This window comes from Mirounga angustirostris, unplaced genomic scaffold (assembly GCF_029215605.1).
Source record: "Mirounga angustirostris isolate CCGP_5_RB_7025 unplaced genomic scaffold, mMirAng1.0.hap1 SCAF_1, whole genome shotgun sequence".
Classification (NCBI taxonomy): Eukaryota; Metazoa; Chordata; class Mammalia; order Carnivora; family Phocidae; genus Mirounga; species Mirounga angustirostris.
Genome location: NW_026991709.1, coordinates 215260743 through 215274598, shown reverse-complemented (window position 1 = coordinate 215274598; position 13856 = coordinate 215260743). Strand labels below are relative to the sequence as shown.

The 13856-nt window shown below is 62.6% G+C and overlaps 1 protein-coding gene across 5 annotated transcripts in view; it reads right to left on the bottom strand.

Annotated features, from left to right (window-relative positions):
* SBNO2 (strawberry notch homolog 2) overlaps positions 1-11747 on the bottom strand; it is a 50711-nt gene extending 38964 nt beyond the window's left edge. For 2 of the 5 annotated variants that reach the window (XM_054505086.2, XM_064573610.1), the window contains exon 1: positions 9847-9984. In XM_054505086.2, the coding sequence (XP_054361061.2) occupies positions 9847-9969 (123 nt within the window). In that variant the 5' untranslated portion in view covers positions 9970-9984. Of the gene's footprint in view, positions 1-9846; positions 9985-11617 lie in introns of those variants that run through there. The other 3 variants (XM_064573605.1, XM_045863491.3, XM_064573601.1) reach the window with 3 other exon arrangements.
* Between the last annotated feature and the right edge of the window lie 2109 nt (positions 11748-13856).

The following is a 13856-nucleotide window of genomic DNA, read 5'->3' as shown; positions in this document are numbered from 1 at the left end:
TTGTCCAACAACTCAGGGGCACCTTAGCTTCTCTGAACCCCCGTTTTGCTCATTAGGAGAAGTGGGTTATTTGGAGGTCCATGGGCAAGTCTGGTCAGGCACTCGGCAGAGCCCAAGGCCTCTACAATCCAGTGGCCACTTAAGTGACCACTGCCTTCACGGAGGCCCCAGAAATCTCCTGGATTTGGGGGCTCCCCCCAAGGGGGCTCTGCTCCCAATACCGGGAGAGATGAAAACACTTGTCCACATATGTCCACACTGGCAGGAGTCGTAATAGCCAGAGAACAGCCAGCGTCCATCAGTGGGTGAGACGATAAACACAACGTGGTCTGTCTACACACGGGCATGTGATCGGCCGCGAGCAGGAGCCAGGCGCCCACACGCATGGCCCCGGGGACGGACCCCGAGCCCACGATGCTCAGGGAGGCAACCAGACACAGACGGCCACACGGGGTATGCGTCCACGTGGCTGACACGTCCAGAACAGGCTCATCCACGGACGGGAAGGGGGCTTGTGGGGGCCACCAGCCGGGTGACGGCCGATGGGGACAGGACTGCTTTTGGGCTGATGGAGTGTTCTGGAATTAGGTCATGGTGATGTTCGTATAACACTAAGAATATAGTGAAAGACACTGAACTGTATACTTCAAAAGAGCAAGTTTTATGTTGCATTAATCTCACTCCGTGCCCACCACCACCCCATGCCCCCAGAGGCCACCCTACAGAGCCCCCCTCCTCCAACACCCAGGTCCAATGTCGCCTCTTCCCCAGGCAGAGCCTCCACAGGTGCAGGCTTCCTGTTCCCCATCCCCCATGGCACTGGGCCAGCCCCCCTCTGTGTACCCTCCGGACTCCACCTGCCTGGCCCCTCGCTTTCCGGCCTCTGCTGACCTCCCCCACTCCGCAGTGCTGCCCGTTGAGCCCTGCCCGAGCCCCCAAGCCCCCAAGCCTGAATGTGTTGTCCCTGGGAGGCTCCAGCTGCCTCGGGACCAACCCCAGTGGGTACCAGGCGGGGTCTCGGGGCATGGAGGGACGTAACTCAGACCGTGCCTGGCTGGGACAGAGCTCAGCGCTGGTGCAGAGGGACCAGGGTGTATTTTTAGAACATCCCACGACAGGTGAAGCGTGGGTGCTCACACAGGCCTGCGCTTCACAATCGTGGTTTACGTTCACACAATTTCCTTTTGAGATCAGGTTTTCAAATGAGTCATTGTGAAAGAAAAGAGCAAGGAATTAGTGGCCCAGATAAGACAACGGGGCAGTGCAGCGTGGGAAGAGGCCAAGGCCTGGGAGAGCCTGAGCCTGGACACACCCCTAGCCGGCAGGCACCTGCAGGCACCTGGCCTCTCTGCTGACCCCCGCAGCCATCACCCCAGCTCTGCTGGCCCAGCCCCCCAAACACTGAGCGGGCTGTCCTGACCCCACTGACCGCCCGGCCCGCCGGCCCACCACTGCTCGGTCCCTCATCTGTACCCCGCCAGGCCAGGATGAGGCTGCCCCCGGAACTGTGTCTCTGGGCAGCGGGGACTTGCTGTGTCCCACTGGGCACAAGATGGCACAACTGTGTCCCACTGGGCACAAGATGGCAGCCTCTCTGGCCACCCTTCCACCTGGCTCTGAGGGAAGGTCCCGGGATCGGGATGGGGCAGGGGGTGGGGGAGGCAGACACAGAGGAGATGGCCGTGTGACCACCGAGGCAGGCACGGGAGCAATGCGGCCGCACGCCGAGGGACGCCTGGAGCCCCCAGGAGCTGGGCGAGCCAGGAAGGACCGTCCCCCGGAGCCCCCGGAGGGAGCGTGGCCCTGCCCCACCTCGACCTCCGACTTCTGGGCTCCAGGACTGGGGAGCATAAAGTCCTGTGGTTTAAGCGGCCCAGCGTGTGGACAGTTGTTAAGGCCACCCCAGGACACTAGGACTGGAGGAGAAGCAAAGCCCAGCTGGAGCCACCCCAACCCTCAGCCCAGATCCCTGTGACCCCTGGGGGCCGGGAGCACTGCTGACCAGGAGCTGCGGGCGAGGCTGGCACCAAGCACATGACCCCAGATTTCCACAGAGTTCCCAGGAGGCATGTGGAACGCAGCAGCTCTGGGATGCCAAAGGCAGGCAGGGGCCCTAGCCCTCTGTGCACAGGGCAGGCAGGGCAGGAAGGGGGAGCCCCTCCATCTGGGACAAGAAGGACAAGGGGGGCGCACCCAGGATCCCCATTAGAGAGCACAGCCATCCAAGGGTTGGATTTCCAGTTCTGTTCTCAATGCAGTGAAAGGTAGCCTGCAGGACCCCAGAGATCCCCCACAGACCCGCCCCCAGGAGCAGTGTCTCAACTGATGGGGCTCTTGCAAAACCCCCCATCCAGCTGGGACATAAAGGAAGTGCCATCCTGGGGACAGGCACGGGGGCGGGGGGACACTGTAGGCCACGGCACAGGCGGTCGCCACGCTGGGCTGGGCAGGGAGACCCCATGTTTCTTCCACACCAGAGACCTCAGCTGTGGCCTGGCATGGTCAACACATGGCTGAATGCAAGACCAGGAAGCTGACGGTGAGCAGAGGTGGCCCCGGTAGGAGGACCACCACACAGCCCATTCCCCCAGGCCGACCCCCGAGAGCAGAAGCGGCAGAGCTGGACCATGTGGGGGACACCCAGAGGGCCCTGCACGCCACCCCAGGAGCGGAGTGCAGGGACAGGCACGTGCCTAAGACAGACCCAGACCCCGCAAACACAGCAGGTGCTAGTGCTCTCCTCATAAACGGCGCAGCGGGGAAGCAGAACCGATCCCGGATGGATTCGACCGACGGAGTGGCAGCAACCCCCGGGGAAAACACGGGGAGCCTGCAGCTGGGTTCTGGAGGCAGATCTGGGGTCGCCGGTGGCTCGCTGTCTGCCTCTGGCAGCCGTGGGCCCACAGACCCATCCGCTCGTCCAGCAGAGACCAGCCGCCGTGACGGCCCCGTGACGGGCAAGGCAGAATGACACTCCGATAGCCCTGTGGTGAGGCGGGTGCCTGAGCAGCCGCACGGGAGTTGATGAGGACATGCCAGAGGCGTGCAGCCCTAGGGGGCCAGTCACTGCATCTGCCGCCAGCCCCAAGGGCACAGCTTTGGGGGCACATGGCCCAGAGGAGATGGGGACCAGAACCTGGGGCTTCCTCAGTCATGGCTGGGGGCATCTGAGCCTGGGTCTCAGGGGCCCCACGGGTCCCCCCACTTCCAGATTTAGTTCAGCCTTAGCAGGGAGAGCCGAATGGTTTCCCAAGGGGGCGGTGCCGACCCGCCTGCCCACTGGCAGGGACAGCGTCCCAGCTGCTGCACCTGCTAACCCACCCTCCGTGGTGGCAGACCGTAAAGCTCTGTCCACACCAACACCTCCTACAGGCGCTGAGCACCTTCCATGTGGCTTCTCCTGGGAAGTGTCTACTCGGCTCTTGTGTTTACTCGCGGTTTTCAAAAGGCGTTACAGACACTGAGCTTGTGGTCTCCACCAACACCCACATCTTCTTCCCCTGAGCAGGTTTAGGCCAAATCCCACTGGACCCAGACGTCCTGGTCCTTTGACACCAATGTGCCTACTCTGTCCGTCTGTCCCCGCTGGGGCTTGCTGCCATTCCCTGCTTGCTGTTGGGCTTGCTTCAGGCTGGCCGGTGTGCCACGTCTCTCTGCCTGGCCCCTCAGAGAGCCCTGGGCAGGAGAGGGGCTACTGCCGCCCACGGCTGGGCGAGCTAGTCCTAGGTGAGCAGCCTGACCAATCGGCACCCCCCTCAGCCTCCTTCAGTCCAGCCTGGTAGCAAGAACATCACGTGGGACCTTTGCCCAAACCCAAAGAGCGGCTGGTGTCCTGCAGGAGGAGGAAGACTCCTCCCAGCTCCGGGCTGGCCTCGGGCACAGCAACTGTGCTAGACGGTCTCACATGCTCCATCCCTAGAGAACACCAGCACCGGACTGGACCCTGTGCCCACCGCCGGGAAGGAGCCAGAGGCCCCCACATCGCAGCAGTGGGCACCCCAAGACCTGCTAACAGAGCCTGGATCCGTTTCTGCTTCTCCCGGGGCAGACGACCACGACTCAGCAGCTCACAGCGGCACGCCTGAACTGTCTCGCATCCCACAGAACAGGGGTCCGGGCTGGCTTGCCGCCCCTGCTCTGGGCCTCACAAGGCCTGGGCTTCATGCCGGCAGCTCTGCGGAGAGTCTACCTCCAGCTCACACAGCTGTCAGCGGGACAGAAGGTCCGTGTCCTTGTCACCGGCCAGACGCAGAGGCCCACTCAAGCTTAAGTCTCTCACTCCCCTTCGGCCTCCAGTGGAGAAAGTTCTCTGCTTTTGAGGACCTTGTGAGGATGCTGGGCCCCTGGGGAGTCCAGGGTCACCCCCATCTCAGGGGCCTTGAGGGACCTGGTCTCGGGGACCATCACGGAGCCGCCCGCAGAACTCAGGGGGTGTGTAGCGCATAAGCAGACCGGCGGGCAGCAAGCCTGGCCCTGCCTCCCCCACACTAACGGGTTCTGGGAAACAGAAGCCCCCAGCAAGCCCTTCTCAGGGGAGCTTCCCCAAGGCCTCAGAGGGGTCAGGTGGGGGTGGGCCCGGCTGGGGCAGCACAGCCTCCACTCCGCAGGAATGTGGCCCAGGGCGTCCGGATGGGCTGGTTCTTCAAGAGAAGTGGCAGATCTAGGTTGGGGGGTGGCAGCCCCTGATTTCTCCAAGTTGGCAATCCAGCCATCACGTCCACACCCTCCGGGCATGCGGCGCCTTCCTCCAGGTTCCCACGATGCTGGCAGTGGGGCCACCTCGCCCCCACCCCCACCCCATGACAACCGAGAACCTTTCCAAGGCTGCTCCTGACAGCCTCTCGACAGCGACCTGGGGGTGGTTCCCTCTGAGCCCCAACCTCAGAACAGGGGGCCGAGCTCCTGGAGGGCCGGAATCTGATGAAAACCCCCTGAAAATGCCCCTGGCCAGCTCGTGTTTGCCTGAACAACACCAGGAGAGGCGCCAATGCCCTGTGCTGCAGGAAATGCCAAGCTCAGAACCACACTGGGACCAGGCGGGGAAGGAGGGGGTCCTATACGCCCACTTCACAGCTTCCAGGGCAAGTGGCCAAAGAGGACATTCCAGACACCCTGAAACCGTCCCAATAAGCACCTGGTGCCCGTGCAGACCCTCTGCAAACCTGGCCACAGACAGATCTGGATGCCTGTGGTGCCCCAGCGGGGAGACAGGGCTTTGACCAGACCAACGAGCCCACCTTCCCAGCTCCACACCCGACTCTGGCAGGTGCAGCTGGGGGCCGGGGGCAGCCTTTCCTCAGCCTACCTCACGTGCGGAGGAAGACACCTTCTCGCTCTGGCTAGACTCCAGGCTGCAGGTTGGGGGTGGGACACCGGCCACTCCTGGCACCCCTGGGCCACCCCGGGGGCAGGGATGTTTGCCCCACCTGGTGAGTCAGTGCCATAAAAGTTTACTGCCCGTTGCAGCCCTGCGGCCGGACCCGCCCCTTCCTCCTGCCATCCCAGTACCAGTCAGTGGCCTCTGACCCTCCGGGCGGTGACTATAAGGAAACAGGGGTGACCTGCCTCCCAGAACGTGGCATACGTGGATCCTGAAACACAGCAGGCCTTGGAACGAGGGCAAGGAAGGCCTCTTTCAGTTTCACTCAGGGATTTGTTCCTAAGGTGACAGAGGCCAATCCTGACGGGGAATCTGGGCGCCGACTCTCAGCACCACCCAACAAGGAAGGACACAGCATCCGCAGCAGTTCGCAACCCAGGGAGCATGTTCTGGAAGGCACGGGAACCTTGGGAACTGTGTGCCCAGAGTGCTGGCGGGTGAGGAGACCCTTCCTGTAAATGGTGGTGGCACCCCTGCTGCGGGGCCCCAGGGGCGGGAAACTCGGGAGGGTTCTGCAGGCACCCAGCTCCGAGGGGGTACCCGAGACGCACAGACAGACCACAAGCCCCCAGGGAGGTAAGGAGGCCAAACACGTCCCCCATCACACAGCAGGGGCCAAATAAATGCCCTTCCCTGACAAGCGCCTTGTTGGCTTCCCTAGGCCATGGCCCCGTCCAGCAGGCCGTGGGTAGCATGGTGGGGGGCACCGCTGCAGCTGACCAAGGAGGTGGGACCTTCTGGCATGAAGTCACTGGGGTCACCTGGCCTCAGGGGGCGTCCCCAGGCAATCAGGGCCCACCCAAGGCACCCAACCCCAGAAGTCCAAACGCCCCCAGGACTACTTCTTACACAACACCCTCCACGTCCACCCACGGCAGTGGTTCGGGGCAGAGCTGGAGTTTGGTGAGGGGCTCCCAGCCCCCACACAATGGGGGGATGGCACTTCCTCTGTCCTCCTCCCGGGGCCAGAAGATGCCTGACAACCGAGCGGTGCCTGGATGAGCCGGGAGCAGAGGGCCATGCTCGGGACCCACTCCGAGACACCGGCTCACGCCCCGGCACACGGGCATCAGAGCGGCAAGGACAGGCCTTGCCTTTGTTTAAATGCTTTCTTGTTTTGTGAAGGCACAAACCACAAACCATACACTTCACATATTTAGAGTACACAACTCAGTGGTTTTCAGTACATTCACAGAGTTGTGCAACCATCACCTCTACCTAGAGCCAGAATATTCCATCAGCTCAAAAGAAACCCCGTCCCCATCAGCTGTCACTCCCCAGCCCCGGCCCCAGGAGCGCCCTTCCCGTCCGCGGATGAGCCTGTTCCGGACGTGTCACCCACGTGGACTCACACCCCGTGTGGCCTTCTGTGTCTGGTTCCCTCCCTGAGCGTCGAGTTTTGAGGTCCATCCACGTGGTAGTACACAAGCAAATGACAAGTCTTATCTCTGCCTCCCCTGGGGGCCTGGCAAGCCAGAACAGCAGGCGATGGGGCCTGAGCATCAGAAATCAGTCTTCGCCCTCACCCAAGTCACCCGCCTGGCAGCAAGGGAAGCAGGGATCTGCGGGCTAGCTGTGCCCAAGGGCAAGAAGATGGAGGAAGTTTGCACAGCAGGAGCGCGGGAGGGCCGTTCCAAGGGACAGGGAGTGGGGTCCACTCGGGGAGAGGCACGCCACAGACCCCGGGACCCGAGGCGGCACTCAGGTCCGGGCAGAACAGGGCAGGGGGCAGGCGAGCAGGAGGCCGGCCGGGCCTGGAATGGTCTGGGGGGCCACGCTCTCGGCTCCCTGGGGCTCTGCTGTACCCAGCCCCCCCGCCGATCGACCACACGGCCCCCGGCTGCGGGAATATGGCTGAGACACTCCAAACCTGCGCGTGACAAATCCCACACACGTGATGCACGCTCTCGCATGTGCACACATGATACACATGTACACACAAAGGCACACGCAGCTCACTCACACGCGTGGAGGCAAGAGCAGACGCAGACACGCACACGCATGTTCACATGACACACGTATCCACGTGGACACCCTCCCATGTGGGTGCACACGCTGCATACGTGTCCACTCTGCATGCCAGCCCCGCAGTGTGTTTACACTTGTAGGTGACGTTGCCCCCCCACCGCATTCAGCACAGGAGAACAAGCAGATCCCCACCCCCGCCCTGCAGCCCTAAAGGCCTCTTATCCAGAGGAGGCCATCCTGGGAGGGAGGCGGCCTCTGGGGACTGGACACAGTTGCCTCTTTATTCCCGGCCGAGCTCGCTTGGTCAGCGTTTCCGGCCTGGCCCTCGCTGGAGGGGCCTCTGACACTTTGCTAGAACTAAGCTGGGCCAGGCCTGCAGAGCATGGGGAGCCAGCCTCGGTGTCCCTCCAGGTCTGGGCAGTGACTGAACCAAGGTCACGCAGCTGGAGGACACTGGCTCTGGGCTGCCTTGCACACTTGTGGCTTGCTCCACCCCACCCTGGACTTCAAAGGAACCACCTCTTCTGCACTCCGACAGGCTCTCCTGGAAATCTGGTCCCCCTGCCCCTCTGCCAAAACACAGATGTCCCCACACAACACACACACCCACACCCACCCACCCACCAGGCAGGTGCTGGCTCAGGCAGGTATGAACAGATGTCTGCTCAGATCCTCAGAGTTAAACAAAAGCGCCCTCCCGCCCTCTGAAACCCCAGCGTGCCTCCCCCTACTCCCCACAGCGGCCTGTCCCAGGTCGGTGTCCTCGGGGGTCTGTCGGGTGCCTGGCTGCATCCTCCCCACCATGTGGGGCCCTGGGGCCACTCACCGACCCTGCCTTCCCTGGCCCGCCCCCCCAGTGCCGAGAGTTCATACTCAGAGTTCTCTCTGAGGGCTCCGGAGATGGCTGTCCTAGGGGGACCGTGGCCCAGAGCAGAAAGCCCTGAGCAGCCATCCCCCACCTCTGGGGCCTCCCCTGGGAAAGTCCAGGGGCTTGGGAAGAAAGAACACAGACAATGGGCCCCAGGTCTCAGCCTCAGAGACAGGGGCGCTCAGCCACCCTGCTCACAAGCGCCCCCCACAGCCAGGCAAGCAGGGAAAAGCGAAGTGCAGGTCAGGTCCAGCCCTCCACTGCCCCGCCTGGAGGAAGGGCCGGGCCTCCCATCCCAACCAAGGATGGCCTCAGAACCATCTGGGGTATCAAGCCTTCGACAGGTGGCCATCTTCCTTCCCTCCAGGGTCTGCGGCCCCCAGGGCCCCAGCCCCATCTTCCTTGAGTCTTTCCAAAGCATCTGCGGGGAAGATCCAGCGTGCCTGGCAGCAGCGAGAGTCCGTTCAACACCAGCCCCGAGCCGGGCTGTGACACACTCACACCCCCCAAAGTGCCAGCAATCTTCACCTTGGCCAGCTTCGGGGTCAACACCCTCCGCACCGGGTGCAAATACACAGCACCAACCCAGCCCGGCCGGGCAGTGGGCAGGCAGGAAGGACGCTCAGAGCCGCTGGGACTCACGTCCATTGTGGGAAGCAGAGGCTGGGGGTGCCCCGACACACTTCGCACAGACTCTGATTGTCTTCCTTTTCAGACCGCTCATCAGGTTATGCAGACAGACACCCCACGGCCTCCCGGGAGCGCCCGCCTGGCTGTCCACACCCCCCGCCTGACTCCGGACCCACCAGCCACCCGCTTCAGGGCTCCGGGGCTGGCATCACCGCCCCCGCACCCCACAGGCTGCCCTCTGCATCTGTGGGGCCGAGGCCACGTCTGCCCTCGTCCTCCCGTCCGCCTGTCCTCGGAGACCAGGTTCCCACGCAGGCACAAGGCGACACGCCCACCCAACATGCTCTGCGGACTCGGCCCCCAGCCCAAAGCCGCGGGGATCAGCAGGGTCTGCCCGTCCCGGGGCGCTGCCGGCCGCAGCCGGGCACAGGAGCCAGGGAAGGAGGAAAGGGCAGGCGTCGCCACGCAGCCCGGGGTCGCGCCGCCGGAGAGGAAGGGCCGCGGCCCCGGCGGAGGAGGGTCACGGAGGGAGGGCCGGCTACGGGGGGCACCGAGAAGCGCGGGCGCAAGGGTCGCCGGAGAAGTAAAGTTCGGGGGTCACCGAAGGGAGGGCTCAGGGCGTCGCTCCCAAGCCTCCCTGCACTAGCGGGGGGCGGGCCGCGGAAGGCGCCGCGGAGGGGGCCGGGCGGGGGTCGCCGAGGAGGGCGGGCGCGGGGCTCCCGGCCCAGCTCGCGCACGGGGCTTACGGCGGAGGGCGGGGTCGGGGGGGGTCGCGCGGAGGGCGGGGTCAAGGCTCGCGGCGGAGGGCGGGGTCGGGGGTCGCCGGGGAAGGCGGGGATACGCCGCCGCGCTCCCTCCGCCCGCGGCCCCGGAACCCGGCACCCCCCGGCCCGGGGCGCGGGCGGCCGCGGCGGGCCGGGCCCGAACGGGCCGGGGCGCGCGGCTCGGGCCGGGCGGGGGCGGCGGAGTCGCAGCGAGCGTCGGGCCGGACGCGCCTCACCTCCGACCTGGGTCCGGCCGGGCGCGGAGCCCGCGGCGCCTCCGTCTCTCCGAGCTTCGCCTCAGCCGCCCTCACTTCCGGGTTTCGGGCGCCATCTTGGGGGCCCCGCTCACTTCCGGTCATGCCGCGGGGCGGGGCCTCGGGTGGGCGGGGCGGGCCCGGGTGGGCGGGGCGGGGCGGGGCCTGACACCCTCCCGAGGGGCTGGGGCTCAGTGGGCCGCGGGTTCGCATCCCACCCCCGCCTGTTTCTTTTGGGACCCTGGCACGTAGCTTACTTGCGAGCCTCAGCTTCCTCCTCTGCCAACGTGAAGATCGAGTTGAATCTGTCCCACCTCCAGGCCCACCCCACCCGTGCACTCTCACGTCTGACCTTTAAGCCGCTGGGGTTCTCGCGTAACCCAGATCTTAGCTCTGAAGCCCACCTACTCAGATACTCCCTCGAAACCCTCTGGAACGGCCCCGCCCCGTCGTGCTCTCTCCCTTAATTGCCTCTCCACCAATAGTGTCTGTTAATCTGTCTCCACCCCAGTAGGAGTGCTGGGATCTAGGGGACCCCCTAACATGGAACCCAGCGCATGGGACGGGGGGCGTCTGGTGAGGCCCCAGAGCCAGCCCAAGAGAGAGGGGTTTCCTCTCAGGCCGGGCCAGGGGGATTGGGTTGCTCCCCAGCTGGCTCCCTCCCCATTAGGGCTTCCCAGGGCCTGATGCAAATGAGGTGGGGATTTGCCTCACTGCCAGGAAGAGGGTGGGACTGGTGTTTGGCACAGACAGTAGATTTCCTGTGACCTGAACCCATTGGATCCACCGTGGGGTAGGCCAGGCCCGTTCAGGCAGATTCAGTCTGGGAGGCACCACCCCTTCCCTCTCTGGGTTTTCAGTAGTGAAAGCACTGTGACCATTTCCCCACCTCACCACCAGCCCCCTGAAACGAGAGGTTACCTCTCCATGTGCTTGTTTGCTTCTTCAGTGAACTCTGAGCCTGGCCTTGGGCTGGACAAAGCTGGGGCCCCAGAGGGCTCAGTTCTCAGGCCTGCCCTCAGGAAGCTCCCAGTCTAGGGGAGACAGAGCCAGGACCAGGCATTCCCATCTGCAAGATCAGGCCTGGGGCTCAGGGAGGGGTGAAATCTCTACCTAACGAATTATAGAGGAGGTGGGTATTGAAGCTGGGGCTTTGAAGTTCAAGTAGGAGTTTGCCAGATAGACAAGTGTAGGAGGGACAGTCCAGGCAAATAAAAGCGGTTCACAGACCTGTAAGGGTATGTAAAGGAGATGAGTATGTTTAAAACCTGTTTGCCCCACAAAAGCCAAGCCAGGGACTCCCTGTAGCCAAACCTGCAAGCACAAGGGAGCAGATGGGGAAACTGAGGCCCAGAGAGGAGAAATGATTTATTCAGAATGAGCTTTGCTTCGGTATCTGTAGTTTTTGGCAATTTGGGCTCTAGCCTTGACTTTGAAACTATGTTTCATAGCTAATGAAAATAAACCATATTGAGCAATACAGTTAAGATTCAAAAGCACGAATAAGCTGACATGGGGGATAGATGGCTTCCGGCAGCATTTTCCCATTTCCTCTCACAGAAGACAAGCCACGTAACTTGTGGCGCCCAGGGAGAAATGAAGACGGAGAGCCCCTCATTCAAAAAGTATTCAGAATGTCAATATGGCGACAGCAGAGCCCCTGGGTGCGGGGCCTGGGCGAGGCCCTGAGTCACACACCCACGAAGCCAGCCCTGTTCCCACCGTGACCTTCCCAGGTGGGGACTGCTATTACCTGTGTTTGGCTGGTGGGCGAACGGCAGTGCAGAGTTGTTGAGTAGCTGGCATAGGGTCACGGAGCGAGCCGCAGGGAGGCATGGACTCAACCTCTGCCACGTCCACCTAGAGAAACCACAAGGTCTCTATGGGTAATTTTGCCTGAAATGGGGACAGTTTGCCCAAGCCGGGGTGGGTCCAGCCATCTCAACAGGGAGCAATCTGCCAAGTCTGGGGATGTCTAGGGAATTAGTCAGATTCGGGGATTTCCAGGGAATTACAAGAGGCGGCCTGGGAGAGCAGAAGGGACACAGCTCCAGAGCTGGAGGCCCAGGCTAGGGAGCAGCTTGGCTGATGTGCTGTGTGACTCCGGGAAAGTTACTTAACCTCTCTGTGCCTCCCTTTCCCCACCTGTAAAATGGGGGTGGGTATAGTAATAGTAGCTACCTTCTAGGTTATTGAGATAGCAAAACGAACAGCACCTAGCATCTGGCTCTTATGAGTATTTCCAGATGAATTTCTGGATCTTTCCTCAGAAAAGTCCACAGAGTCACCTAAGTGAGTGTTGAATGAGATGATAATCATGAAGAAGGCTGAGGCTGGAGGTCCGGAGAGGAGGGATTTTTTATAAGGTGATGAAAGGCAGGGATGGGGGCCCTGGACAGCCCCAGCTCTCTGGCTCAGGCTGCAGAAGGACTCCCTGTGAGGGTGGGGACATGCCCTGCTGGTCAGATGTGCCCCACGTCCCCTCCTCTGCTGGGGACCAGGCTCACGGAAGGCCGGAGGTCTGTCTGGTGGAGGGTCAGAGAGCCTCCCCCGAGCCCTCCCTCTGTCCTGGTCCCACGCAGGGACCCCTAAACCTCCCCCAGGCATTTTGACCAGGCTTGAGGAAGTAGGACCACCAGGTAAAGTGCAGGGCACCCAGTTATTTTCGAATTCCAGGTACACGAAGAACAATATTTTAGTGTTTAAGTATGTCCCAGGCGAGATTTGGGGTTTACTTACACTAAAGGAGTAGTGTCTGTGTATTTAAAATCCACATCTAACTGGAAGTCCCGTGTTTTTCTTGGTGAGATCGGGCAACCCAATGTGGGGAGACCACAGGCAGAAATGGGGTCCCAGAGCCAGGCCAGGGCCCCTCTCTGCACCTCAGTGCTCTCACTTGCCAAAAGGGCATGGCCATGGGACCGAGCACGGGGAGACGCACAGGTGTGCTCGCTGTGCACGTTGACTCTTGTAATCGTTTCGAACAGCAGAAAACTTCAGGCAGACCCAAATGTCAGGCCCCCTGGGGGCTTCCCTGTGGGTCGAGGGGGAGAATCTTGGGCTACCACTCAGTTTCGCTATCTGGGGAAAGACTGAGGAGACCCCTAACCTCAGTTTCCCTCCTGGGAAGGACTCCAGGGCTATGCCCATCCTACAGTCTGGGAGACTGAGGTAGGCGGAGGGCTCACCCAGGGAGGAGGATTGGGGGCCGCCTGCCGGTTCCAGCAGAGACCCTCCGACCTGGGCAGGTGAGGTGGGGCAGGTGGGCCCGGCCTGGCGCTGCCCTGCGAGTGGGGGCAGGGATGGAGCTGCTTCCTGTTTCTCCACATTCTGGAAAGCCCCAGCTTTCCCCAGCAGTGGGAGCACCTCCCTGACCGCCTCCCAGCTCTGGGTCCCTCACCACTTCTCCTTTCTGTACCCGCTTCCCCTGGCTGCCCCCCAGCCCCTGCGACTCTGCTCCCGCCTCACCTCTTCCCATACCTTCTCCTGTGCCCCTCTTTTCTCTCCAGCCCTTCCCATGGTATAGAAAGGGAAACTGAGGCAGGGGCAGGAACCATGTCTGTACCTCCTGCTCCATCACTTTCTGTCTCTGTCCCCAGGTCTCTCCATCTGTCCTACCTTCTATCTCTGCCTCCTGCTTGCCTAGCTGCCTTCCCCAGCTGACCCCACCCTGTCCAGCCCCCTCCCTGCAGCCAGGCCCACCGAGCACCTGCCCCACGTGTCCTCAGGCAGCTCTGGCCGGCTGGCTCCAGGGCCCCATGGCTCCCTTGTCCCTGTCCTGGCCCTGCCTGAGCCCAGAAGAGGATCTTGCCCGGCCCAACCAGGGCGGCCTCTGAGCCACGACACTGCAGGGAACAGCAAACCTGTCCAGTGGGTTTGAGGTCTGCCCCAGACAGGATTTCCCACCTCTGCACTGGGGCTGGGACACCCCGGCTGCAGGGATTAAATGTGATCCCTGAGCAAGCACTCCCCGCGCCCCCCCAGGTTGCCAG